Genomic DNA, 27,029 nt, shown 5'->3' with positions numbered 1-27,029 from the left:
GCTCCTTGCGGTAACCCAACTTTTAAATTTTCTCGTTTATTAGCTTCTCTCTGCGGCCGCCATGCACTTGATGCATCTCTAAGAGCAGGCCCAACGCTCCTACGTGGCTGGTAGCCTCAAGTTTACCCGCCTGACACAGAAGTCCAGCTCAACCGGTTTGGGCGCTTGCAGTCCGTCAGTGTGCCCTGCAGAAGGTGCAGTGGCTTGGGATTAAAAAGCAAGCGCTCTAGCTGTTGTGAGAGAGGAAACGCAACGAGAAAAACTGACTTGGGAGGGGGGAGACAAAATGAGTAGGGTCATGGTAGAAAAAGTAAGAGCGTCCTGCGTTGGGTGCTTGAAGGTCTCGAAATTTCAGTACCCATGTGGAATGCAACTTTTTCATGGGGCTACTTGCGTTGGGCTTGCCCGTCCGACACATGCACACAGCGCTTTCCAGACCAGAGTCCTGAATCGTCGCTTCGGTTGGCTTCCCCGTGCGGCCACTGAAGCACGCATGAGCATGGTTCATCGATAAGAGTGCCGAGCCTCGTCGAGGGAAAGGGACGGGGGTTGTGCTGGTGGTCGCGGCAACACTCGACAGCGGGCAGTGCGCGCCACCCTTCGACGAAATGCGCCGCCACCTTCCCTGCGGATAAGGCGTGTTCGATACTTAAGATGCTAAACTTTAACATTGTCATATTAGATGTTCGGATGCTAATTAGGAGGACTAAATATGAACCAAGTATAAAACTAATTGTAGAATCTTTGGGCTAATTCTCGAAACAAATCTATTAAGCCTAATTAATCCATCATTAACAAATGGTTACTGTAGTATCATATTGTCAAAATATGGACTAATTAGGCTTAATAGATTTGTCTCGTGAATTAGACTCCATCTGTGCAATTAGTTTTATAATTAGTTTATGTTTAATATACTTCTAATTAATGTTTAAATATCCGATGTGATAGGTGCTAACGATTCCTTGCTCGTTTGTCTCCCTCCACCTTTTGACATGATTGCATGAATAAGAACGCCTTCTCCGCGTCGGCCAATCCCTGCCTGGCATGCACAATGTGAGTACTCTGGTTTTTTCCTTCACGTTTCTAGCTCAGCATCCTCTTTTTTTTTTTCTTTTCATTGTATTGGCACTTGACAAAGACACTCAGAGTCGGTCAATCACTCTTGTCCCCAACAACAGCGCAGCTCGTGAACATTTGCAGTGGCAACACATTACTATGGGAGAATTGAAAGATCCTACCCCTTAAAGCCTTCAAATACAAGTTGTAAAGTCAGACACTCGACAAGTATACAAGCTTAAACGCATGACATGAGCGCTGCTGTATCTGGATAGATGGTAGCTTGAGATCGCAGACTATTTACAAATTACAAAGGTCCAAATCACTGCATTTACCCATTTCGTCGAACTGACAAGGTCTGAAAGCATAATATTGCGTTTGTACTCGAATTGATTCTAACAGGAGGGACCAAATTCGAATTGCTCCATTCAGTGGTTCTGGTCCATTGGAATAAACAGGAGTATGTGGCCCTCGGGACGCTTGGGCGTACACCCATTAACATTATTCTCGTGTCTTGACTACTGGCAGTTGATAACTACAGAAAGGAAGCGTCGCAACTCACAAGCTAACAGATGCACTGAATTTCTCTCATCCCTGCCCATCAAGGTCTACTAGGCTGGCTCGAACTAAGTTAGCGCCTTCATTGTGCTACTGGCGCATACTCAGATTTCAGAAGCTCTGGTTTGCATACATTGCAGAGGAGAAAAGGAGGCTGCATCTGGATCTGGAAATGGCACGAACAAACGCAACAGATCCCTGAGCTCCAGGTATTTCTAACCAATAACGTAACATGCTATTTATTGTGTTCCTTGCTCCAGTCATTTCATGTCATCCATGTCGCCTCTTACGACTATACTTTCTGCTTTCACCGCAAATTTTCTGCAAAGACTATTTCCCTTTGTTCTGCATATTCTCTCGGGTATTGAAAACAGTAGAACTCATCAGCCATAAATCATATAATCACAGTAAAAGATTCCTGTGTTTGTTTCTTCTAGTTCTGGAGGCCATGGTATGTTAATGTTCGCATCATTAAGTGGTTCACTTTCATGTTCTTTGTATCTCATATAGGTTGCTCTCTGATTTTTCCTGACATATATTTCGCTGCAACTTCATTTTTAGTGTCAGGAGCAAGAAGCCTAGATTGTTTGCAGAAGAGCAATACAGCAACTCGAAGACCAAAAGGCTAGGGCTGTACTAAAGCACCTATTTACCCAGGTCACATATCTAATATATCAACTACTGTTTCATACACTCCTATCAGACTACTATTATTATTTTTGAACAAAAACTTCTATCATACTGTTGTCAGTACTGGTCACACATGAAGGCAGCAAAATAAGAAACAAATGAATCGTCCAGCATGAAACTTCTCCCATGAATACTGGGTTAGGTGCTATCTATTCATACTTCTGTTAGAATTTTTTGTGCACTTGAACTTCTCCCGTGAAGTAGTTGTATCATGCAGAGCCCAAGTTTTAGCACAGCTTTATTATTTATATGGTGTCCAGATTAGCAGCTCACCATGAATTCATTCTGCAGGAACTTCTGGCACAAGAGAGGTATAAAAAAGAAATGACTGGTGTGGAAGCTGCTGCCATATCTGCTGTAGTATCTGGAATATTGAAGATTGTGGGCAACAAGTTAGCTCCACCAGTAATAAAAAAGTACAGCTCTATAGTTGGTGTGGAGAAAGATCTCCAGGAGCTCCAGGATCGAGTTGTGGAGATAAACTCTTGGTTGGAAAGGGCAGAATGTCAAGCCATGGAGACTGATGCATCATTTAACTGGCTCAAACAGTTGAAAGATTTTGCTTACGCTGTTGATGATGTTGTTGATGAGTTCCAGATGAGGGCTGAGAAACATGACGCTTCTGCTGCTGGTGATATGTGCCTACAACCAAAATCATTTATTTTTCACTGCAAGGCGGCTAAGAAGATCAAGGCGATTAATAGGAGATTTGCTGCAATTGTGAAGCAAAGAACTGACTCAAGTGTAATAGCAAATAGCTTACCACCAATTGGTCATCCTGCTTATATGAATGAGATTCCTGCGAACAGCCCATCATTGCCCGTCGTGGATGTGGCATCAGTACTCGGAAGAGACCAAGAAAAGAACCAAATAATATCTAAACTCATAAAGACTAATGACCAACAGAGAATCAGGATTTTTTCCATCATCGGGCTTGGAGGCTCGGGGAAAACTACATTGGCTAAACTAGTTTTCAATGATGGTAACATTATAGAGAAGCATTATGAAGTTAGACTATGGGTTCATGTTTCGCAAGAATTTGATGTCAATAATCTCATCAAGAAACTGTTTGAAGCTATAGCCAATAGAGATCCTGGACAGCATGCCTTGCCGTATATGAGCAACAAAATCTTAGACAAGTTGACTGGAAAGAGGTTTCTCGTTGTATTGGATGACGTTTGGACAGAGAGCCGGATTAAGTGGAAAGAGCTCATGGTATATCTGAACAATGGTGCCTCTGGAAGCGGGATTTTACTCACTACTCGCAGTAGACAAGTCGCAGTAACAGTTGAATCCACATACCAATTTGACTTGCCACTCTTGTCTCCAGGTGACAGCTGGCAGCTGTTCCAACAATGTTTAGTAATACCTAGGAAAGGTTGGGATTTTGAATTTGAACAGATTGGAAAAGAGATTGTGAAAAAATGTGCTGGAGTGCCGCTAGCAATTAAAGTTCTTGCAGGTGCTCTACGTGGCAGGGAACGGATAGAAGAGTGGCAGGCCATGAGAGACAACAATTTGTTAGATGTTAAGGGTGAAGATCATAGTGTGTCAGTATTTGCATGCCTGAGGTTGAGCTATTTCCATTTGCCATCTCATCTGAAGCAGTGCTTCACAATATGTTCAATGTTCCCTAAAGGTCACAAGATTGATAAAGAACAATTGATTGACATATGGATTGCTCATGATATGATCATTCCGATGGATGGTGTTCACTGCTTGGAGTATATTGGCCACAGATACTTTGGTTCTCTTTTGCAAGTATTTTTTTTACAAGATGTGAATGAATATAATGGAAGAGTGACATGCAGGATGCATGATTTGGTTCATGATCTTGCTCAGTCAGTCACGGACATTTTTGTGCCAAAGGAGGAAACCAGTTCAACAAAGAGCTACAGATACTTCTCTTTAACTGGACATGAAATAAAATTTCCATCCAAAAATCGTTTCGAAAAAGCACGTGCTATATATGTTGATAATGGTGGCGATACAACATTTGGCAACACATTGAAGAGTGCAAGACACTTGCGCAGTATCACCATGGAGCGTTTGTATGCAGCAATCGTGCCCACTGTCATATTTCAAGTGAAAAATCTGAAATATCTAGGGATTTCAAGACTAAGATGTGAAGTACTCCCTGATGCCATTTCAAATATTTGGAGCCTACAAGCTCTCCATGTAACATTTAGCGATCTTCTCAAGCTGCCTAAATCCATTGGTAAGCTGCAGAAGTTAAGAACACTTAACCTGTCACAGTGTGTAAAGCTGATGTGTTTACCAGATTCTATTGGTGATTGTCAAATGATTTCAGTCATAAATCTTTGCAACTGCAAGGAGATTACAGTTTTGCCAAACTCTATAATCAGGAATACAAACCTCAGAGTCTTGAGACTAGGTTATACCAAAATTGAGAGGCTGCCATCAAGTATCACAACACTGAGAAATCTGGAGTGTTTGGACCTTCAAGAATGCCATGGACTTGTAGAGTTGCCTGAAGGCATCGGCAACTTGCATAAGCTTCAAATTTTGGACCTAGATGGATGCAATGGACTGGGTAGCATGCCAGTAGGGATTGGAAAGCTCAGACGACTACAAAAGTTGGGTTTATTTGCTGTGGGAGATGGCGAAACATCTGCAAAAATTTCAGAGATTGGTAATATTATTAGGATCAGCGGGAAACTATCTATTAGAGGTGTTGCACATGTTATGAGCCCCGCTGATGCACACAGTGCATGGTTGAAGCAAAAGATGAACTTACAAATGCTTACGTTAAATTGGAGGTGTAATGACTTCCATTCCAAATGTGGGAGGTGTCATGATGACTCAATGAACACAGACAATGAGTTGGCTATATTGGATGGCCTGGAACCACCATCTGGGATTCGAGTTCTAAGAATCATCGGGTATGCGGGTTGTCAGTACATGAGGTGGATGCAGAAGCAAGTTGGAATCAGGAGCGTGCAAGCGCTTTCACATTTTCCACGTTTGACCGAGGTGACACTATCAGATTTACCAAAACTGAAGCAGCTGGAGGGTCTTGTTGAGTTGCCTTGCTTAGAGGAACTTGAGCTGCGAAGAATGCCTGCTCTTGAGAGCATAAGTGGAGGTCCATTTCCTTCACTGATGGAGTTGAAGATGAATGATCTGCCTAGTTTAGGAGAATTATGGATGTTCGTTTCTGGTGGGGAGGAAACAGAATGTGGCAGCAACTACAGTTGCCATCACGTGGGACAAGTTGCAATTGGTAATCGTCTATCATATATATGTATAGAGAAATGTCCTAAACTGATGGTGAAGCCACACTTCCCCTCTTCACTGGATTACTTAGAGTTGGATTGGAGCAATGGCCAACTGCTACAATTGGTAGGCCAAGACCATGGGAGTATCCCACCCTCCTTTAGTCTGAGGACCTTTACAGCGCCGCATACTACTCGTAAGAGAATACTGGTATGCATCAGAACAACCCGTTGATCTGATAAGGTAGTTTTGATGCTGACTCGAGCACAAAGAGTTTACAAAAGTGTATTTACCCATTTGTGACGAGAAGTTGGATTTTTACCACTTTCAATAGGTGCCTTGTTGTAAATTTGGCTTCGTAAGATTACCACTTGTATCCTAGACACATTGTTTTTCATGCAATTTTCTCTGATTTATTTATTTTTTAATTCCTTCTTCCGTTAACAGTTACCTGAAATGACAAAACTGCCCATGAGCCTCTCGGGGACCTGTTTCCTGGGGGACCTGCGTTGATCAGTCTTGGCTCTGCTGGCTATAAATTTTGGCCATTTCATTCTGCCAAGCACTTGTCAAAGAAGCGTGTTGCCACAAGCTCTGAAAATCTATCCATCTATCTGCTCCTCGACCTCGAATGTACTGCATTTCTCGCAACGATCCTCGGAAACCACATTTGCTCAACTTTTAAGTACAAGGGAATGCCATATTCTTGGAAAATATGGTACCTCTTCCCGTTTTCATTGACAGGAAGGGCGTATGATTGGTATAGCTCAAATTGCAGGAAATTGGGAAGCCTGTTGAAGAGCGTTTGTGCTAGACTAGATATGTATGGTTCAGCAGCTTGTCGCAAGGTTAAGAAGGTGGCCACATTCGTCCTAGTCACAGAAAAACTTACTCAAGCATGGGAAAGATTTTACGGAATTCTTAGCCAAAGGCGAGATTTGGTGGTAGCCCCGGAGATGATTGTGCAAACCTTAGCGCTTTGACTTGTTGGTTGAAGCATACTTTGCCTCTACTCTTGTAGATGCAACATCTCTATTTTAACAGGCATTTGATTGGGCCTCTTCAAACAATAACACATTAGCTAGCTAGCTCATAGGAACTCAACGCATCATTGTACTTACATGGAAGAGAGAGCATGTGAGGAGAAAGAGATAGTGCATCGTCTCTTCTTTAAAAGCTAACTCAGAGAGAGATGGATGCAGATTTTTACTACAATCGGTTATCTTTGTCCTTGTGCCTTCCCTTCTGGTTGAATATGACTCACATCTCGTAAAAAAAAAAGTGTCTGACGCTCTTTTTGGAAACGCCACATATAGAGCATCCTTATTCCGGACATTCTAGTAGCGTAGGGCACTCGGAACGCATCAGAGCTTCCTAGCTTGTTGCAGCTGAAACTACCTCGGTCTTGGTTTCTTCTCGTGCTGCGTCCGTCTCGCTGGTCGCCTCAACTATCATCTTCCTCACACGAAACATCGCCAAGTGGATGTCACCTGCATTATATAGATGCAAAATGCAAATTCCACAGTTGACAACCAATAAAGAGCCTTACTTTTCTTCTCTTAATAACTGAATCGGAGTGAGTCATCGGCGCAAACCGAAGATGATGAGGCTGCCGGGGTCAATGGGGATGGGGAAGCCAGGGTTGAGGCGGCGCTCGTTGATGTAGGTGCCGTTGGTGCTGTCCAGGTCCGTCACGAACAGCCTCCCATCCTTCTTCTCCAGCCGAGCGTGCGTGCCTGAAACTGCATTTTTATACGCGCACAGGGAATGCAAGATCAGATCGCGAAACAATTTAGTACGGTCCTGATTCCTGAATTTCGTCCATGCTTACTTATCAGTTTCAGAACAACAATGTAGAAATGAGAATCAGTGACTGGATTTGCAAGAAGTGACCTGTGGCGACGGGGAGGACGATGTCAGCCTTGTCAGCGACCCGACCAACGGTCACCGCATCCTGGACACCACAAACGATTCTTTTTGTCAACGCGCGTGAGTAGAAACATGTTGCGGTTACAGTGGTAATGTCAGTTGTTCGCGGTACAGAAATAAAGAGGATGATGATGATATGTGAGCAGCACAAAAGCAGCACGTACGGAGGCTATCTCGAACGCGCCGGGGCGTGCAACTTTGTAGCCGATGTGGCGCCAGTCGCCGTCGCCTGAAATGCACAATGCAAGGACCAGAATGCATTTGAGTTCTGTTATTATGCAACAAAGGGCAAGAAAGAGACGCATGCACATTTCCAAGTCCAATTCCAGCAATGGGTATGCATGCAAATGCAGGCTGTTGAGTACTGATAACGCTAGCTCTTCAGGAACAATAATCTGATAAGAGTCGGTAAAGAATATGAGGACATTCAGAACCCCAACGGACTAGTGGTAAATCGCAGATGCCACATTCAATTCGGTAGGACACGACATACTTGGGAGGTACTCCTACTAGAGGAATGGAGGAATCACTGATGTAGGGTGTAGCAAACCTGCAGGATCAAGAACCCATCTTACTGAAGAACGAACGGTTGATGCGCCGTCAGCGAGGCTGGAAGAACACCTCAGGACCCTGCTCTTCTTGCTGTTCAGCCACGGCCCAGCCAGGCAAACCAGATGCTGCTGCTTGGCACTGGAGACGGAGCAGCTGTAGTTGCAGGGAGGCCGAAGAAGCAACGAGGGGGAAGCGAAGCTTGAAATTGGTGATCTCCTGGGAGTAGTGGAGAAGAGAACCAGGGAGGAGGTAGTAGCCGCTGCGGCTTCCATCAGATCCGGCGCTGCTGGTCAGCAGGGGAGGAGGCCTTGGTTTTGTTTGCCAAATGAATTATTCTGTTGCTTTCGATTAAGTTCTTTCTGTGGATCGTGGGAGATAAGAGTTGAGGCTGCTGTTTGTCCTGTGCTGAATCCCACACCTGGCCTCATAGCCAATCGTTCCGATTTGTCATCTGCTGCTGCTACGAGCTTCGGTGTCACGGTGTGTTTCTTACGGTGTAGAGGTAGGAGGTGCTTCTCCAACAGAAAGTGATTGTGGGGTTGAAAGTAATTTTTTTTTATTTTTGAATATAAACTTTTAAAATCAGAAGAATTTATTTATTTTTTTATCCCCATCCTCTTAATTCATTTCAGAGCTTCACAGAATCAGAAGAAAATCACTTCTCTCTGAAAAATTATTTGGCAAAACTTCTGATAGATTCAGCAGAAATCACTTCTCTCTGAAAAATTATTTGGCAAAATTTCTGATAGATTCAGCAGAGAATCAGCTCCAGATGATCTGCCAAACACACGAACTCGCCAATTTTCGTTTCTTTTTTCTTTTTGTTGGGGGAAGAGAGTTGGATGCTGTGACGTAGAGGCTTAACTCTATCACGACACGAACTTGAATACATAAAGATAGCCTCTGCTATCTGGGCCCACAGGTCAGTGTCTCTGTAATAAGCGTGGTGGTAGCTACTAACGACTTGCTGGCTCGTGTGACCTCCAGAATTAGCGATACCGATTCAGATCGCAGCCACGGCGACCTAGAGGACAGGAACCCCACCGAGCCAGGCAGCACAAATCCCCAATCTCTGATCCCTGCTCGCCCAAAGGTAAGATTTTTCCGAGATCTCTGCGTTCAACAGCCCAGATCGATTCTTGTTTCAACAATTTTCCACAATTTTTTGGCCTCTAACTTGACAATCGGTGGGGATTCGATTCGATCAGATGGCGGCGGCATGGGCGGTGCTGGCGGTGTTGCTCGTCGCAGCGCAGGTGTCCTCGGCGGCGCCGGTGCTGGCACCGGCGTTCCTCTGGGCGCCTAAGAACTACGGGTGGGTAATTCGCTGTGCTCATTCATCTTTTGCGTCCGTCCCTAGCACGAGATCCCGTGTTAGGTAAAAGATGGGTGATGTTAATGTTGGGGGTAATGGTTGTGATCAGTGGCGGATCTAGAATTTTGCCATAGGGTATGCCCCAAAAAAAATCTTATGCAGTCCGATAAAATCATTTACAATTTGATAAATTCAAAGATTAAGCTAGAAACAATAACAAATCATAATATAAATAGTTCGAAATATAGCACAAAAGAAACTTACAATATTACTTGTCTGCTTTGTTTACCCGCCGCTTTTTGAATAACATGAATGTGTTGATTATATCTTCTTCATTCACTTGGAAGAAAATATCCCGCTCAATAAATGTGACTAGACAATCATCCAAAACACTATCGCCTAGCTTATTCCTTGACTTTATTTTCACTTTAACCATTGCAGAAAATACCCTTTCAACACTCGCTGTTGCCACTGGTAAAAGCAATATCATTTTGAGAAGCAAGTAAACCATATCATACACTTTCTGCCTCCGTGTTTGAACAAGCTTAACTGAGAGATCAACGATGCTGTCTAGACCCTTGAAGCTATCATCTCGTCGCATGTCATCAATATAATTATCAAGTTGCAATTCAAGTTTTAGCAAATCATTGTTGGAGAAGTCCTTAGGATAAAATTCAGCCAATCTGCGTACCTTCTGTGCATCAAACGAAGCAAATGAATTGGAAGGACTGAAGGCTGACATACACGAAAGTAGCTCCATATTGATCTCATCAAACCGATTATCAAGCTCTTGACTAATTTGATCAATGACACCAATATATACTTCTCTTCTAAAATGGTCATCATTTGTTTGGTTTCGAGCACGAGCGTACCTTGCTGATTTTCCATATGGCACATAATCACCATCCATAGCAGGAACTTCAACATCATGTTTAATGCAAAAAGAAGTGACCCTCTCAAGGAAGTGGTCCCAACCATCAAACCTTAACTGTTGCATTTTGTTCTTTGCCACATTAACAAGGGAAATTGCATTAAGAATATCTTGATCCCTCCTCTGCAAACACTCCGATAACTCATTTGTGTATCCAAGAATAACAAACATTAAGTGCACAAAGAAAACGAACTCAAAAGTTTCAAATGCTCCAAGTACAAAATGTATCTTTGTCCAATCATCCTTATGTGAAATATCATCACCAAGATCAATGAGCGCATCATGGATTGAGGAATACATTGTAATGATGCTGCATATAGTTTTGTAATGAGAGCCCCATCGAGTTTCACCAGGCCTAGGCAAACTCATCTCTTGATTTAATCCACTCCCTGATTCAAGCTCACCACACTCAAGTGCTTTCTTGATATTCTCAAGCCTAGCAGTTCGAAGCACACCATGACGCTTGCAAGAAACTCCAATAATATTCAATAAGATAGATACTTGATCAAAAAAGCTCTTACAATCAGTATTTCTCTTGGCAACAGCAACAAGAACTAGTTGGAGTTGATGTGCAAAGCAATGAATATAATACGCAGAAGGTGATTCTTGCATGATCAATGTTTTTAGCCCTTTAATATCTCCTTTCATATTGCTGGCCCCATCATAACCTTGACCTCTAATTTGAGTCATAGTCAATCCATGACTAACAAGTAAACCCTCAATAGCTTCCTTAAGTGACGAAGAGGTAGTATCATCTACATGAACGACTCCAATAAAATGTTCACAAGGCCTTCCAAGTTTATCAACATAACGCAAGCAAAGAGCTAGTTGTTCTTTATGTGATATGTCACTGGACTCATCAGCTAAAATTGCATAGGGCTCATCATCAAGTTCTTCAATTATTTTCTTTCTAGTTTCTATGGCACAACAATGAATAATTTGTTTTTGTATCTCTGGGCTAGTTAAGGTGCAATTACCTGGAGCATTATTCAAGACGTACTTGTTCACTTCATCACTATTTCCTGCAAGAAACTTCAAAAGTTCAATGAAATTTCCTCTGTTGCTAGACTCTTCATTTTCATCATGTCCACGAAATGCCAATCCTTGATGCAAAAGAAACTTGATACATCTAAGTGAATATGTCAACCTTTTCTTATAAAGACGAAGATCCTCATCAGTCCACTTCTCAATGTGATAATCAATTGCTACCTTGGGATTTATAAAACTAATGTATCTTTCCTGAGCTGCATTGTGTGCCATAGAACCACTATGTTTGAGAAGTGCTTTGTTTCCTATATTCCAATTATTCCATCCTCCAACAATAAATGTATTTGACCCAGCACCCTTCTTGAACAAGTAGCATATAAAGCAAAACGCAGAATCCTTCTTGATACTATATTCAAGCCACTCATGATTATACATCCATACATAATTGAATTGGCGATCCCTACCTCCAATTTTTCTTGATGGAAAATCATGATTAATAAGTTTGAATCGGCCTTTAATAATATATGCTCTTCGAATTGCATCTTGATCATTAACATGATAACTTTCAATGGGCTGCCTTTCACCTGGATCATGTGGAAGGCGATTGATATCATAAACCAGCGGCTGTGATGCGGGTGGTTGCAGTGGCGGAGGCGAGGGCACAGGATCTGCGATTTCTTCAACTACCACTCTATCCTGCTTCTGATTCTGTTCTTCCACAAAAGTTTCAACTGGAGATGGGATAATGTTTGAAGCAGCATCTGCCGCTGCCTTCTTTGCTGCGTGTTTCTGAAAAAGAGATGCAATATCTCCGCCTCTCTTCATAATCCAACCGTTCTGAAAAAAAATATCTATGTAATGTAAGTACAACAACTAACTAGACATTATAGCAAAACAAACATGTAACGATAGAATCATGTTTTAAATTTTCGGGTAGAAAACTTACAAATCACAACCTCACACGATATTAATTTAAGAATGTTGATAGATTGATGGTCTGTTCAATAAACTCATGAACTGAAATAAAAAAGTACTCATAAATAAATAAATAAATAAAATTAAGAATATAAATCTTTTCAAATAAGAAAAAAAATAGAAGATAGATTCATCTTAAACCTCTCTGTTTCCCGATCAGAATTTTGTGCGGCGGCCGTCGGCGTTGCCGTGGAGGACGGTAGGACCGGTCAGTCGGTGTCCGTCACCGGAGGAGTCGTGGCGCCGTGGGAGGACTCGTGTAGTTGTGTGCGGTGTGCCGTGTGCACTATGCGTCGTGCGATCTGCCAGACCGCCGCTGCAAGCTGCCTGGGCGCCGTGGCCGGTGGGCTATGGCCCGTGGCAGAAGCGCAGATGGCAGACCGCAGAGCTGCAGTGCGCAATCCGTAGATCGGCAGAGGTGAGAGCTGAGAGGTCACTAGAGCTCCGTGGCAGAGGAAGGAAAGGAACCGTCGGTCAGAGGAAAGAATCGGTCAGGCATCAGGGAGGAAAGGAATTATTTTTCCAGAGAAAAGATAAACAATCAGCCAGGCTCTTGGGCTCCTGACACCTGCGCGGCCTGCTGAATCATTGAGTCCAGGCGTGAGGGAAAATATGCTAGGGAGTGGGGCCCAGCCCAGCAAACCAGGCCACCAGGGTATGCCCGGGACCACCCGGCATACCCTGTAGCTCCGCCAATGGTTGTGATGCTTCACTTAGGAAGTAGAAACCGTTCTGACTTGGTATACAAAGCATTGTCATACACATGAAATTTACTAATCTTTGTTCAAGGATGAGTTTCTTTATTGGCAGTCTGTTCAGTATTGCCTTGTGTTAAATAAGAATATGATGGCCCAATGAGTGGGATAATTAGATTAGCTATGTGTTTAGACTTCATCTGTCGATTTCCATGCTATAGAAGAGCATGCCACATCTCATTCCGAGCAAATAACAGTTTACTCTTTACTGCAGCTTGATTTGTGCATTACCACATTGTGTCAGACGACTTTTACGTGTATTTTTTTTTAAATGCATGTCATCCAACATACTATTGAAAGTTCAGGATTCTGACTTTAGGCCTGGGGAATTCATAAATTCAGTGGCCCTTTAAAAGTTGAATAACTAATGGCAAATTTGTGTCTTTGATGTCACACAGTGAACATTGTGGCATCGTATAGTTTGTGCTTGAAACTATTGTATATTTGTATGCTGCCCTTGTTTTGGTACATAGAGTATGAGCCTGGGTTACTTTTGGCTCTTACTTTTTCAGTACCATCTCTGCCCTCTAATTGCAATGGAACTTGAAGCCATGGATTCCATTAAACAAAACAATAACTAGTTTTCAGCAGTATGGAGTTTCTTTTATCAGGGAATTTTACATCCATGCAGTAATACATCTCAATCATTAATCAACCTTTGCTGTCTAGGTTACATGCTGCACCTAGATTCTGATGCACGCGATGGATGCAATACTTTTCTTTCCAATACTCTGGTACCTAATTATTCAGTGACCTAAGTTCAGTTACTTGCTGACTAGATCCAATGATGCCCTGTTCAATTTCGGTGTCTTATCAGTCCACTTAGTTGCTGACTTGAGCCAAACTTACTAGCTCATCTTAAATATTTCTTGTACCTTAAATATTTATTGTGTTGCGGAAATGCGTATGTTGCGTTGGATTTGTGGTCATACGAGAAGGGATCGAGTCCGGAATGAGGATATACGTGATAGGTTAGGGGTAGCACCAATTGTAGAAAAGTTTATCCAACACCAGTTGAAATGGTTTGGACATGTCCAATGAAGGCCTCCGGAGGTACCGGTGCGTAATGGAACCCTAAGGCGTGACAGTAATGTGAAGAGAGGTAGAGGAAGACCAAAATTGACATGAGAAGAGGCAATGAAAGGAGATTTGAAGGGATGGAATATACCCAAAGATTTAGCCCTGGATAGGAGTGCTTGGAAAACAGCTATTCATGTGCCCGAACCTTGATTTGTGGCTCTTGTTGGGTTTCAACTCTAGCCTACCCCAACTTGCTTGGGACTGAAAGGCTGTGTTGTTGTTGTTGCTGCTGCTGCTTCAAATGATTATTTTGGCAAGCACATGTAAGTTCACTACCTTAGAATTTACCTACATTCCATTGACCTTTTTCTTCCAGATTCCGTTCTGATGCTACTAAGGAAATAGTCCACTATCAGACTGTCTCTCCAAAGAGTTTAGCTAAATCTGTACTTGAGGAAGGTGGCTGGTCAAACTTTATTGTAAGTATCCTCATTGGTGAATCTTAAGCTCTCATGCAACTTAAATTATCAGCTCCTGCATTGAAACAAGTTTAATAAGTTCCCAATGTCATGATTTTGTTCTTAGTGTTCAAGGGAGGATGCTCAGAAGAATGTTGATGTTGCCGTTGTTTTCATTGGCTCAAAGGTACTTAGTTAATGCTCATCTAATATCTACTGGTTTTAAGTAATCTGCTTGTGCAAATATTGTTCAAATTAAATACATTTTTTAAATTGAAGCAGTGGTTGTGCATAAAGCGAAGATTAAAAGTCAATATTTCTGATAGAATTGTGTTTGTTGATTCCATAAATTTATAAAACTAGTAAATTATCCATATGTGAATCTATATATGGTGAAGTTATTACTGAGACAGACATTGCTTCAGTTGTCACTGACCATAAACTTGTTCTTTTTTCCTTAGCTACAATCCTCAGACATATCTAAAGATAAGCAAGTTGATCCAGCTTTAGCAGATACATTGAAGGTAATCATGGGCACTCTTTTTTCTCCCTCTCAGTTATTGTTTAACTGAAGCATCAAATTTTCAATTGCTTATAATCACGATGCTTCTACCAGCTCTCCTTCACAAGTTCAGATTTTTCCATCGCATTCCCCTATGTTTCCACATCAGATGATGAGAAATTGGAGAACTCATTGCTATCTGGCTTTGCTGAGAATTGTAACAATGGTTTTGAAAGAAACCATATCACCTACACGGACACGTGTACTGTAGGTGGTCAAGATCTTGAGAAGTATACCAACATGGATGCTATCAATGTAAGCTATTATATATTTTTCTAGTCCTGCTTCTGTTCTATTTTTGCTCCCTATTTTGACTGCACATATGTTGCAGGACTTGGTAAGGTACAGGAAAATTAGCACAGACGGTCAGACTGATTTAATCATCTTCTGTAGCGGTGGTTTCCAGAATTTAGACCCTGCGAAATCAGAAGGTTAGGTTAAAGGCTACTATCATTGTTCTTTTGCTTTCAATTTACTGCTGAAAGCTAAATTTCTACAATGACATGCCAGGAGAGTTGCTTTCCGCGCTAGTTTACATGCTGAAGGATTTGGGGGTCAAATACACGATTCTTTATGCTTCTCAACCATCTGGTTTACTGGAGAACCCTTCCAGGGAGCCTCTAGGTAGGCATCTTGCAGAGAAGACCAATACTACTACTAAAGCTGGCCTGAGCAAATGTGATGGAGAGTGCCTAGTCAAATCAACTCTTCTTGAAGGAACTTTTGTGGTAAGTTGTTACTTATAGCCAGTTTCATTACTTCTTAGTTCTATTCTGAAAGTAGATTAATTGTTTGCATATCAGTGTACCTTGAATACCTGCATTATTTTCTCACACTTGTGTACTGTCACAGGGAATAGTGCTTCTTATCATCTTGATATCAGGACTCATGTGCATGATGGGAATCGACACTCCGTTGAGATTTGAAGCTCCCCAGGAATCTTGATCTCACTTTGACGCAGGATATGGGAGCTCGATGAGGCACAAGGAGTATGAACGACCAATGTTTGCTGGTCTGCACTTGTGGATATTGTTAGTTTCCTCTTTTGAAGTGGCCTTGTGTAAATGAGCCAAATGTTATTTACAATGTGCTCAATTTTTGGTGTAATATTACTTGTCATGCCTACGGAGATCTAGCTGAGCTATTTGCAAACAAATACATGTGTGAGGCTTGTATCGTACCCGACATAGCATTGCCTCCAGTGTTTTCTGTGAATAACCTGAAATTCAGGTAACCAATAAGATGGCACTGTGCATCAAATAAAATGGGATCTTGTTATTTATTTGATCCGAAGTTACTGTACTTAAACATATGTCGCGTCTACTTTACATCTTGTGCCTCAACTGAAACTGTGAATTGTGTCTGTTGCTGTCAACACCTATGGTGAGACTGCAATGCGTTGTTTCTGTTCATGCATGTGCAGTGCACTGGCTCATTGATAATCTGCTTGGTCCTTATCCCTGATGAAGATGTTTGCTTAATTTCTTTGTAGTTGCTGTCCAGGATCGTGTGTGGGGCCCATGTTCCGTTACTTGGTAATGAATCAACAGGTACTACTAGACCATTTCAGTCTTCTACTTGGCTGAGTAGGACACAGATAAAATAAAAGCCACTTTTGTAGCTTTCACTTGTGAGGTTACTGTCAGTACAACCTTATCTCGCAAGTGATCACTTGACCCAACAATGATCCGCTTCTGAAAATAGGTCGAGTCGAGTGATCGAGTCTTTTCTGGGGTCAATTTGTCCTTTATGCTGGAGTCAAGCACCTGCATATATAAGATGCTTATGTCATTTTCCTCTTAAATATGGCAGTAAATGGAAGCTGAAGTTGTACAACTATGTTCTGTAGCAAACTAAAAAAGATCAGATATTATTTTTTTCAGTGATGATTACGAAAAAGGAGGAAATTAGCTAACCGTTGTTTTACTGGGCTAGGTACGTAATCGTGCGCATGACTCATAGCTAGCAAATTAGGTGAAAACGAAACATTAAAACTGGAAATAAAATACGTCGAACTAAGGGTACTACAACTACAAGGAGCACTGGGATGAAGCATGAAAAAGTCTTTCCTGGCCTTTTTCGTTAGCACTTTCAATTTGCATGCTCTTTTCCTTGCTACTGTTTATCTTGTTGACCAACATCCTCATATATATCATATATTCATATCTCATACCAAGCTTCTGCCACTTGTTCAATACGCAACACACTGACACTGCGTAGCACACACGGCAGCAGTTGAGAGATGCATCGTCCCATGCTTGCTTGCTGTCTATGATTGATTGATACCGGTTTGATATGGTACTGCTCTGAAAATGACGTGTATCGAGAGATGAAAGCAAAATTGTTTTGTTCAAGGCAACATGCAATGCTCTAGATTTTCGTATGGTCGGTGCTGACGACGACATTTTTGGCCATACGCAGGACGCCAAATAAGCGCATGTTAGGTTGTGAGGAACCATGCCGGTGGCCTGCAAAACATGACTTGTAAGAAAGACCATGGCAGCAGGAATTATCAATAATGGAGAGAGAGAGAGACACACACACACGGAGTACTTACAAAAGCTGAAGGTACACAAAGATCCTACGTGAAAATATATGGATATGGGATTAACTTGCACAGGCTAGTTTGTTGCACAAAAGTTGCCCAGATATGCTGGTAGGACGAAAACTTCAGTTATAATTTCAGCACATACAGCTACATACCCAGAAGACAAACGATCGATCGTTCAGGACTCCAGATCATGCAAGCATACGTGGATGGATCAACTGCTCAAGTCACATGAACAGTTGAGAGCATGCATTGGCCAGCATCAGCTGGCAGGTATCTAGCTACGCGCTTTCCGTCGTAGTTGCTCCTCCATTTCTGAAAATAAAGCTAATGGAGCGTGACGTCACGATGCCATGTGGACTGCATGCGCCGCCGTCCAAAATGCATGCTGTACCGACCTGGCGGCACGTGATTTCCTGATGAAATCCATCGGTGCAGTGCCTGCTGCTTGGCCGCCGTCTCTGACAGACTTAGCTTGCACCAAGCTGTACATCAACATCGAGAGGGTCGTCGCCACTCCCATCCTGACTTGGGCGACAAGATTACAAGCCCATTTACTTCAAAAAAGATTACAAGCCTTCGTCTTTAGTTAACTACTAGTGGCAAACTGACGTGCCTTTAGTTTCTTTCATAATCTACCAATCTCAAATTAAGTACCATCTTTTTAATTTGCCTGTCCTTCTAAAAAAATTTAGTACCAGCAGGTTTTCAAATATATAGAGATTCAGTAGTACACAAAAGATAAGCAAGTTCTTCCATTGGTTAAATAACAAAGGACATTAAAACTGTAGAAACCAATTAAGTCCCGATGCATAAAAATATCAGCACCAAACACAAGGAACAAATTCTCACCAACAAACAAAATCACCATCCTTTTTACACAGCACCTAAAACAAACAGCTAGCATGCATGATCTCTCAGGTTTTCGACCTAATTAATGAATTAAGCAACCAACAAAACTGCCACAAAAAACTATAAAACGATCACTAAACAAGTATCCATTTAGTAGCGCACTATCTGATCACCTAAATTCTTAGCAGCTGGTCCAATGGCACCAGCACCAGCACTACTTTTTAAGATGATTGGCATAAAATTCCCCGTAGTTCCCTGGTAGCTTCTGCTGCGGCATGCCCACTGAATTCTGCTGCAGAATTCCTGTCACCGACGACTCCGGTAAACCACCAGCGAAATTTGGAGAGATGACTCCTCCTAGAGCTTTCGCCACCATTGCCTGGTGATGCAAGTTGTAGCTTCCCATTGCCTGATTATGGTCTGCGTGAAGCATGTTCCACGAGGAGCTGAAGCTGCTTCTTGGAGCTGCTGAATTGGCCAGAGCGACCTGGTGCAGGTTGTTGATGCTTGTTGTGTCGTTGAAGCCGTAGTTAGGAAGGTTGACGAAGCTACTCGTCGTGCCCGTCGTAGCTCCCGCGGCGGTAGAAGAAATTGCGTAGTCCGCGTTTTGCGGCGGCGCGGCGTTGACGGTCGTAGTGCTGGTGGGCAGGCTGCCGGCGTTGTTGAAGTACATGGGATTGATCATGGAGTCTAGAAAGTCATCTCCTTCGCCGGCGTCATCTGAAATCACGGAGCTGACGTTGGGCGTGCTGGCAGAGTACTCCTCGGCGGGCTTCTTGGCTTCCCCATTCTTGTGGTGCACCTTGCACACAACCCATTCATCCTGAACATTTCACCAAATATTAATTAATTAATTCATGACACGCTAAGTTGAAGCAAAATTGCAAATTATTTTTCAGCATGTACAAGCAAGTACGTACTCAAGTAGACCATGTATATACCTTAGGATTGAAGCGTAGTTTGGCGTTGTTGTGCCTAGACTTTCCCTCGAGGCGGAACTCGTGCATCACCCAGTTGGTCTTGGATCCCCTTGGAGCCCTGCCCATGTAGAACACGAGTGTCTTCTTCATACCCACCAGCTCACGGCCTGCACCTGCAGCAGCAGCCGGCTTGAAGATCTCCCTGTCCTTGCCGGTGGCCTTCCAGTAGCCCTCCTTGGTGGCGCGGTTGGTGCGCATCCCCGTCGGGTATTTCATGTCCTTGTGGCAGAAGAAGAACCATTCCTTCTCCCCCATCTTCGCCTTGCCTGTTGTTTATCGATCAACATGGGAGAAAACATCGATCAATTAATAATCAGTTCAAATTAATCTTAATTTTCAGCAACTATACATGTATGTGGTGCAACTGAAGAACAAAATTAAAGGGATCGAAAAAGGTAGAAGACTTACTTGGGAGATCCCATGGCTCGCACTTGTTGAGGTCCACCTCCCCAATGGCTTGTGGGTCAAAGCTAGGGTTCAAGAACTTCTCCAGGAGATAGCTTGTGATGACCTCCTCGTCTGTGGGATGGAACCTGAACCCGGGAGGCAGAAACAAGCCGCCTCCATGCTCTGATTTGACACTACGCTCCACCATGATCGATCTCTTGTTGGAATTGCAAACGCTATGGACTGCAGCTTCAGTAAGAACCGGAGACAAACCAGGATCTCAGAGGAAAACGAAGCAGAGAGAGAAGCTAAGCTTGTTAGAGGAAGCTTGTGAACACAAGAAAGGTAGGGGAATCAATAGGAAGGAGATAGAGAGAGGAGGAAAAGCCAAGTTTTATAGTGGCGTGAGAGGTGAGACTTCATCTTCCTCTGGAAGAGCCAAGCCTCCTTTGGCTTGCCTAGTAAGGAAGTCTTCAGTCTCCACTCGGTTTTGATTACTTTCCTATGTGGCCATCTAATCAGAATTAAGAGGTGTCATCAGAAGCATAGTATTGTAATTTATTTTGGCATTCATATTTTTGTTTTTTATTTACAGAGGTGTGAGTGACAGCTGTTTACAGCTAGGGGACTACTAACTGTCGGGAGGCTTCTGAGGTAAGCCAATAATAAACTTTGCTGTAAAAAACGCGCATATATTTACCGGTCGGCTGATTTCTGATGATAAATGTATTGAATTCCTCACCTTGCCATCGGTGATGATGTGATTCGTGCTCTGGACTCCTTTTGCTCCGTCGTAGGTGACGTCGGGACACCTCCACGAACTCCGGTTAGGTTAAGCGTTAGGATTTTGGATTGGATTTGGGATCTGGGGGATTTTTGTGTGGCTTTCAGGTCCTATAGCCTATAGAGCACTAGGTGGGGAGGTCGGTGATTTGGCGGTGGAGCTAGCAAAGGGCACATTGAACGATGGGGTCACCGCTAGCTCGCCGTGCTGGTGGTGGTTTGCTGCTTGGGTGGGGATGGCCGTGGGGCTAACGTGGTTAGATTGGTTAGGATTGATCGCGATTGGGGTACAGGGGATACGCACAGAGTTTGTAAAATGAGGCAGGCGCGCGTTGGAGGAGCCTGGCTGGAGATGGGGACGGTGCCGGCGAGGTAAGAGCGGGGTAGAGCGGAGGTGTTGGTGCAGCTTGGGATGGCGGTGGTCGGCAGAAAGGGTAGGCTTAGGGTTTGAAACGGATTTCTATAAAATCAAAGACAAATCCTAGCCCGGCTCTACCTTCCTCGACATCGGCACTGGCCGCCCCCCCCCCCCCCCCCCCGACGCGCCACCGGCCTCCTCCCGGACAACGCCAACGCCTCCACTCCGCCGGAGCCCCCTCTTCTCCCCGACGACACTGCCGACGCGCCCTCTCTCGAGCTCCCCAACGCGCCGCCTGCCCTCCTCTCCCCGGCGCGCTGGCAGCCCTCTTCTCCACGACACGCCGCTGGCCGGCGCCTCCCACACTCCGCTTCCGGCCTTCATGCACGAAGGCTAGCCGCGGGCTCGAACATCCGGCTGCTCACGTAAGCCCGTGGCCGGCTGACGTCACATTTTTTCTTTTTTTATTTCTGCAGCATATCAAATGAGGTGGAAATTGTAGAAAAATTATTAGAAATTAGCTAGAAATAAAGAATTATTTTTAGAATTAGCTAGAAATTATAGAAAAATGTTGGAAAACCTATTAATTGTAAATTGTAAAACATTGATTATTCCATGTTATTAGAAAATCCTGTAATTGTTAGAAATTTCTAGAAATAGGTGAAAAATGTTGGTGAGTGACCACATTTCATTGTAAATATTTTTGTTGTCATTTACTATTACAAAATTCACATTTCCATAAATTATAAAAATGTGCATAAAATATTACAGATTTGATGATGCCTACTATTTTTTTAGTCATTTATTGTAAATTTGATCTATATATAAATAGTGGTATAAATTAGTGGAATAGTGGTAGAAAATATATAAATAGTGCTAGAAATTGTTAAATGCCTATTAATTGTAATGTAATCTTTTTTGTAGTCAATTATTGTTACAAAATGTATAAATATTAGTCATTAATTCCGTAGTCAATTATTGTTATAAAATATTAGCTAGGGCACCCTCTCCACTAGCTGACAGGGATCCTAGCATGAGTTCACGCTCTGCACCAGCTGACAGGGATCCTAGCATGAGTCCACCTCCCCCTGTTATGAGCAAGATGCCTTTAGTTCCACCTACTGCGCCTACAAAGAAGAAGCAGAAGAAACCGAAGGAGAAACAACCAGAGCCCAAGAAACCTTATGATACGACTGATGCAGAACTCGACGTAGTAGTGGATGCTCAGGTTAAAGCTCGCTTCGCACCAAAGCCTCCCGTGAAGAAAGATCCACCACTTGATAAGGTTGAATTTTGGACTTTCAATAGATGCATAGAGTTGGAGAAAAAGAAAAAGCTAGAGAAACCACCGCTATCTGACTACGACCGCACTATAACAAAGGCTTTTTAGAAGAAGAAGAAAATGGATACACCTTGTTATCGTGGTTGATCGAAGCATGGTCTATATCCTGAACTCTCTAAGGAGACTAAGAAATCAATACACCGACCTCATAAACATGCTTAACAGAGCATGGGCTCGCTTCCGTCAACATCACTCAAGCGAATTCAAGGAGCAAATTCATATCCACTCTGAATTCCCAGTATGTATTGAATTTGCACATCTCGTGTCACTTCCTTGAACACAATAAATACTTCATAACTTCTTTTGCCATATATATAGTGTTTGAGACAGAATCTGAGTAATAATTTATGCGGATACTACGTATGTGAGTTAATCCATGGTTTTGTATGTCCCAAGCGTATAACTGACCACGAATTTAGAGTACGTATACAAATTTCTTAACAACAAATTAGTTCTAATTGTGCAGATCCATTGATATAATATATAACTTTTGCTAATGACATAGATTATGCACATGAAGGAAGAACTCCTTGAGATAGAAAAAATCAGAACAATTCAAGAACAACTCAGTGTGTTTCTTCTGGACGAGGTAGTAAATCTAGTGGGAGAGTTCCATAATGATGGATCAAATCTGCATCACTGTCAGGACTCGGGTTCAATAGATGATCCAAAATATTGAACTTGGAGTGTTGATGCAATGTAATATTATTCATATATGTGTATGCACAATATATCTATGTATAATATTATCTCAAATGTAATATTATAGATCAAATATAACTCTATATATATTGCGTATTAGAATTAGTATACGTAAAGGAAACGAATACAAAATACTAATATAGAATAAAGAAATAGAAATAAAAATGAGAAAAGAAACAAAAAAGAAAAAAGAATTGGCCTCAGCCATGCACGACGTGTCAGCCAATTTAGTACCGGTTGGTCTCCTCAACCGATACTAAAGGACCCCCTTTAGTACTGGTTATTTGAACCAGTACCGGTTACACAAGCGGTAGTAAAGATTCGGTACTGAAGACGTGATTGTGATTAATTTGTAGCTGAGAGGAAATGAAATTAGTTGGCAGCTGCTGACAAACATATGACTGTCGCATACAAAATGACAGGTTGATCCGATCATTTGAAGGTCAGATCCCTGAATTGTCGTCTCACGGCTGTTCACCTTCACACCACCATGCATGCCATGGGCCAATCCAAATTGACATTGGTGAGGTCGTCTCAGCCAGCCAGAGTCTCTGGCCAGCATGCATGGGATGGGATTCCAGAGCCTGGCATCCAATTGTCCGTGCTCTACTAGCGCACGTGCGTGCATGCTGCCTCAAGAGCAGAGCACGCGCCGTCCAGCTGATATGATGATCTGGCTCACTGACCGCTGGTATTGTGATGAACTGATGACAGGTTCCGCCGCCGTACGGTTCGCCGAAAGTTGGCACACTTTTTCCTGACTTCACGTGCCAAAAAATTGAGGGTCCCTTCCGCTAGCTAGATGAGCAATGTATCTTTAAAAGCCCATTAGGCCCATTTAGAACCTTAGGTCAACATTTTAACAAACTATTTTCAACATTTTGTAACAGATGGATCAACGTTCAAAAATAACATATTCAACATTTTCTAAAATATGGATCAACATTTTGTAATTTTTACTACCTACTTCAACATTTTGACAAACTGGATTCAACATTTTTTTCAAAAGAAGAATCAACATTTCGTGATTTTTTTCCCTTCTTCCCGGTGGACTTCTCCAACCACACCCGCACACGACGCAGCGCCAGCAAAGGTCGGCGTGCTGGCGGGAGGCGGCGGTGGCGCTGGGGCCGGGGCGCCCGCGGGAGGCGGCGACAACACCGTGCGAGGGGTCGGCGGCGCGGCAGCGAGGCCGGCAGGCCCGCACGAGGCGGCCGCGGGGCCAACGGTGGCGCGGGCGGCGGGCCGGCGACAAGAACGAAGCGGCGGCGGCGGTGCCATGGGCAGCGACGGGGACGGAGATGCTAGGGTTGAGGGGGCGTGGTTGAGCATCCAACGGATAAGATTGGGCGCACGAATCTCAAACAGGGAAGTTGGATAAGAAAAAAAACTTCCGGAAGCCATATAAGTTTCCTGCAAAAATTTAGGAGAGGGAAAATAAACTTTCGGCCCAAACAGCCTATTTGTGGCCTGGAACTGCACGTCATGGGCTTCATGGCCCATATGAAATTTTGGCCCGGGTTACCATCCAAACTAACAGTTTATGGTTCATCAAGGCGAAGCTGTAAGGATACACCAGTACCAAACATCATGATTACTCCAAGCTGATTCAGGATCAGAACACTGATGTCAGTTCATATCGCTTTAAGCAACCAATTATTAGTGGCTAGTGCCTAGCTCATTCTAGAAAAGGAATCAACCACCCCTGCATGTCATAGTGGATAAGCTAGTATTTAGCCTTTTGATTACATACATACTAGTCCACCAACCTGCACGAGCTAATATTTTTAGAAGCTATTGTATATTAAAAATTATTTAGAAATTAAACTCCTAACTAATAATCAAAATTCTTTACCTACTACTCTCTTATTTTTTCAATACTTCAACATAATACTTATATAGATATGTGCCCATCTTTGTCTAGTTGTGATTGTTTTTAATTAATAATTACTCTATGCACTTTTTCATCCATATTCATACTTTTTCCATTTTGTATAGTACCTCCAATCCTTCATACATTATGTTTAGCATACAAATCAATATTTTTCATCGATTCCTCACATACATGTATAAATGATCTAAATGGTGGGATTCATTATGTGTATATACTTTAACTTAGTATTTTATATTAACAATGATATAAATAGGTCATTTAGAATCATATATTAATTTACTCATCATTTAGAATCATATATTAATTTACTTTTGGACGTATGATGCACAGGTTAATTTATTAGGTTATTTTTAATAACGACGTACATGGGTAACATAGATAAAATTTTAGAATGACATTTTAAGTTATGCTTTATAATGATTTATAATGATAAGTATTAGTAAATTGGATGAAAATTATAGGGTTACTTTATATTATTTTTTATAATAGCTGAGCTCGGTAATTTAGATATAGGTTTAGAGCTCATTTTTTAATATTTTCACAACGATAGTGTTGGGTAATTTTTTAGAAAATATAATAGATCAATGTCTATGATTATTAGAGTTTACAGGATTGGTGTTTGATATTTTTAATTTTTATGAGAATTTGTCTCTTTTTTCTAACTTATCTCGTGGGAACTAATGGGGAGCCTCCAATGGAAAAAAATAAGACTACATTGCTACAAAACTATTACCATAAGCTACCTCTCGTTTGTTAAATATTTGAACACAATACTTATATAGATATATACTTAATATCTTTATCCAATTGTGATAGATTTTAGTTAGTAATTACTCTATAATATTTTCATCCATATTTATAATCTTTAACTTTTCACTTTGCATCGCAGGTATGCGCTTGAATTTATTTAATGAACCTTAAGTTTGAGATACAATTTTAACATAGAAATCTATATTCACATCACTTTAGATCTTTATAAATGGTGACACACATCATGCATATAGACCTTAATTATTATATCGTATACCAATAGTGCAAGGTATAAATGATTTAGAATCGTATATATTTTTAATTAAGGTTATTTGATTCAAACGTAGGGTTACCTTATGTTATTTTTAATAATAGCATGCGTGGGTAATATAGATGCAAATTTAAGGGATTACTTTAAAAAGTTTTTTAAGTAATAGTGGTGGGCAATTCAGTTGCAAATTAGAGGGTTATTTTAAGTATTGTTTATAATGGCAGAAGTGGGTAATTTTGATGAAGATTAGGGGTTGCTTTAGTTTATTTTATATAATATCATAGGTGGGTAATTTATATATAGATTTAGTGGGTTACTTTAGGCTATTTTCATAATGGCATAGGTGGGTAAATTTTTAGAAAATATAATAGATCCAATGGCTATGATGATTTGAATCTATCGATTGATGGTCGGATGTTTTGCTTTTTTGTGAGAATTTATAGGATTTCTCTCTTTTTTTCGAGCGTCCACCTAGGAATCCTAGGTGGCTTCACCTAGAGGCTTCAAAAGGAGCCTCCAATTAGTAATAGTAAGATAGCAGGTGCAATTCAAAGATCCTAGTAAGCCCAAAAAAAACGTTCAATTAGCAAATAAAGCTGTCATGAGCATGCTTATTAGAGCGATATGTCTTAGGGCCTGACTTCAGCAACCGGATTTGGACCTTAATAGCCCTCCTGTCTTATCTACTCTCATCGGCCATCACCTCTCTCTTTTAGACTATCCTCCCCAGACTCTCTTTTTAACATGTGACCTCATGCTGCTGCAACTAGTTTAATTTCTTCGTCATTGCTTCTAAGCATGGATTAGTTTCATTTGCAGAGTTAGACCATCTCCAAAAGTTATAGCTGCATTGTTTGCATTATCATCAATCGTGTGAAAGAGAGCTAGCTGGAAGCTACTAGCATAAAGAAATGGCTGTCTCCAATGAGGAGACTTTGGGGGTGTTTGGGAGGGGGGTGCTAAAATTTAGCACCCCCATTTTAGTCACTTTTAGCCTCTCCTCCTCCCAAACACCTAGGCTAAAATGGAGGGGCTAAATTTTAGCCCCCCCATAATCCATTAGCCCTTCAAGAGGTGCTAAAATGGACTACAAGTGCTAAAAGTGGTCCCCCTCCTTCATATTTCCACCGGTACCCC

General features: G+C 42.1%; 4 protein-coding genes across 6 annotated transcripts; 2 read left to right on the top strand and 2 right to left on the bottom strand.

The window, feature by feature from the left end:
- Window positions 1-1,553: 1,553 nt before the first annotated feature.
- Window positions 1,554-5,979, top strand: LOC101754020 (disease resistance protein RGA2). Of its 3 annotated transcripts, XM_012847888.2 has the most exons (4): window positions 1,554-1,662; window positions 1,755-1,823; window positions 2,176-2,271; window positions 2,596-5,979. In XM_012847888.2, the coding sequence occupies exon 4, from the start codon at window positions 2,629-2,631 to the stop codon at window positions 5,773-5,775; it is 3,147 nt and encodes a 1,048-aa protein (XP_012703342.1). In that variant the 5' UTR covers window positions 1,554-1,662; window positions 1,755-1,823; window positions 2,176-2,271; window positions 2,596-2,628; the 3' UTR covers window positions 5,776-5,979. The 3 variants fall into 3 exon arrangements, with proteins under 3 accessions (XP_012703342.1, XP_022683966.1, XP_022683967.1); XM_022828231.1 differs by lacking the exons at window positions 1,554-1,662; window positions 1,755-1,823; window positions 2,176-2,271 and adding an exon at window positions 2,282-2,441; XM_022828232.1 differs by lacking the exons at window positions 1,554-1,662; window positions 1,755-1,823; window positions 2,176-2,271 and adding an exon at window positions 2,282-2,446.
- A 577-nt stretch (window positions 5,980-6,556) lies between these two features.
- On the bottom strand, window positions 6,557-8,403 carry LOC101753600. Its single transcript, XM_004977367.3, has 5 exons — window positions 8,021-8,403; window positions 7,635-7,699; window positions 7,435-7,495; window positions 7,137-7,283; window positions 6,557-7,031 (listed from the first exon to the last, which is right to left on the bottom strand). Exons 1-5 carry the CDS (start codon window positions 8,292-8,294, stop codon window positions 6,916-6,918), a joined length of 663 nt encoding a protein of 220 aa, XP_004977424.1. The 5' UTR covers window positions 8,295-8,403; the 3' UTR covers window positions 6,557-6,915.
- Window positions 8,404-8,957: 554 nt separating this feature from the next.
- LOC101753191 lies at window positions 8,958-16,327 on the top strand. The gene is made up of 9 exons (XM_004977366.3): window positions 8,958-9,115; window positions 9,231-9,337; window positions 14,382-14,484; window positions 14,591-14,650; window positions 14,925-14,987; window positions 15,080-15,280; window positions 15,357-15,456; window positions 15,536-15,753; window positions 15,878-16,327. The coding sequence occupies exons 2-9, from the start codon at window positions 9,231-9,233 to the stop codon at window positions 15,968-15,970; spliced, it is 945 nt and encodes a 314-aa protein (XP_004977423.1). The 5' UTR covers window positions 8,958-9,115; the 3' UTR covers window positions 15,971-16,327.
- A 2,027-nt stretch (window positions 16,328-18,354) lies between these two features.
- Window positions 18,355-20,206, bottom strand: LOC101752780 (NAC domain-containing protein 77). Its single transcript, XM_004977365.2, has 3 exons — window positions 19,814-20,206; window positions 19,367-19,671; window positions 18,355-19,248 (listed from the first exon to the last, which is right to left on the bottom strand). Exons 1-3 carry the CDS (start codon window positions 19,998-20,000, stop codon window positions 18,640-18,642), a joined length of 1,101 nt encoding a protein of 366 aa, XP_004977422.1. The 5' UTR covers window positions 20,001-20,206; the 3' UTR covers window positions 18,355-18,639.
- Between the last annotated feature and the right edge of the window lie 6,823 nt (window positions 20,207-27,029).

The sequence above is a fragment of the Setaria italica genome, chromosome VII, assembly GCF_000263155.2.
Source record: "Setaria italica strain Yugu1 chromosome VII, Setaria_italica_v2.0, whole genome shotgun sequence".
Classification (NCBI taxonomy): Eukaryota; Viridiplantae; Streptophyta; class Magnoliopsida; order Poales; family Poaceae; genus Setaria; species Setaria italica.
Note: the sequence above shows the minus strand (reverse complement) of the source record. Positions and strands in the feature narration are given on the sequence as shown.

What these genes read in the sequence shown, in the direction of transcription:
- LOC101753600 (XM_004977367.3), bottom strand. Translation starts at nt 8,294, where the DNA reads ATGGAAGCCGCAGCGGCTACTACCTCCTCCCTGGTTCTCTTCTCCACT. An exon ending in GCGCGTTCGAGATAGCCTCC is followed by an intron (nt 7,496 to 7,634) that starts GTACGTGCTGCT and finishes TGTGGTGTCCAG; the next exon opens with GATGCGGTGACCGTTGGTCG. An exon ending in CGGCAGCCTCATCATCTTCG is followed by an intron (nt 7,032 to 7,136) that starts GTTTGCGCCGAT and finishes TATATAATGCAG; the next exon opens with GTGACATCCACTTGGCGATG.
- LOC101753191 (XM_004977366.3), top strand. Translation starts at nt 9,231, where the DNA reads ATGGCGGCGGCATGGGCGGTGCTGGCGGTGTTGCTCGTCGCAGCGCAG. An exon ending in CTTTAGCAGATACATTGAAG is followed by an intron (nt 14,988 to 15,079) that starts GTAATCATGGGC and finishes TGCTTCTACCAG; the next exon opens with CTCTCCTTCACAAGTTCAGA. An exon ending in AGACCCTGCGAAATCAGAAG is followed by an intron (nt 15,457 to 15,535) that starts GTTAGGTTAAAG and finishes ATGACATGCCAG; the next exon opens with GAGAGTTGCTTTCCGCGCTA.
- LOC101754020 (XM_012847888.2), top strand. Translation starts at nt 2,629, where the DNA reads ATGACTGGTGTGGAAGCTGCTGCCATATCTGCTGTAGTATCTGGAATA.
- LOC101752780 (XM_004977365.2), bottom strand. Translation starts at nt 20,000, where the DNA reads ATGGTGGAGCGTAGTGTCAAATCAGAGCATGGAGGCGGCTTGTTTCTG. An exon ending in CGAGCCATGGGATCTCCCAA is followed by an intron (nt 19,672 to 19,813) that starts GTAAGTCTTCTA and finishes GATAAACAACAG; the next exon opens with GCAAGGCGAAGATGGGGGAG. An exon ending in AACTACGCTTCAATCCTAAG is followed by an intron (nt 19,249 to 19,366) that starts GTATATACATGG and finishes TGAAATGTTCAG; the next exon opens with GATGAATGGGTTGTGTGCAA.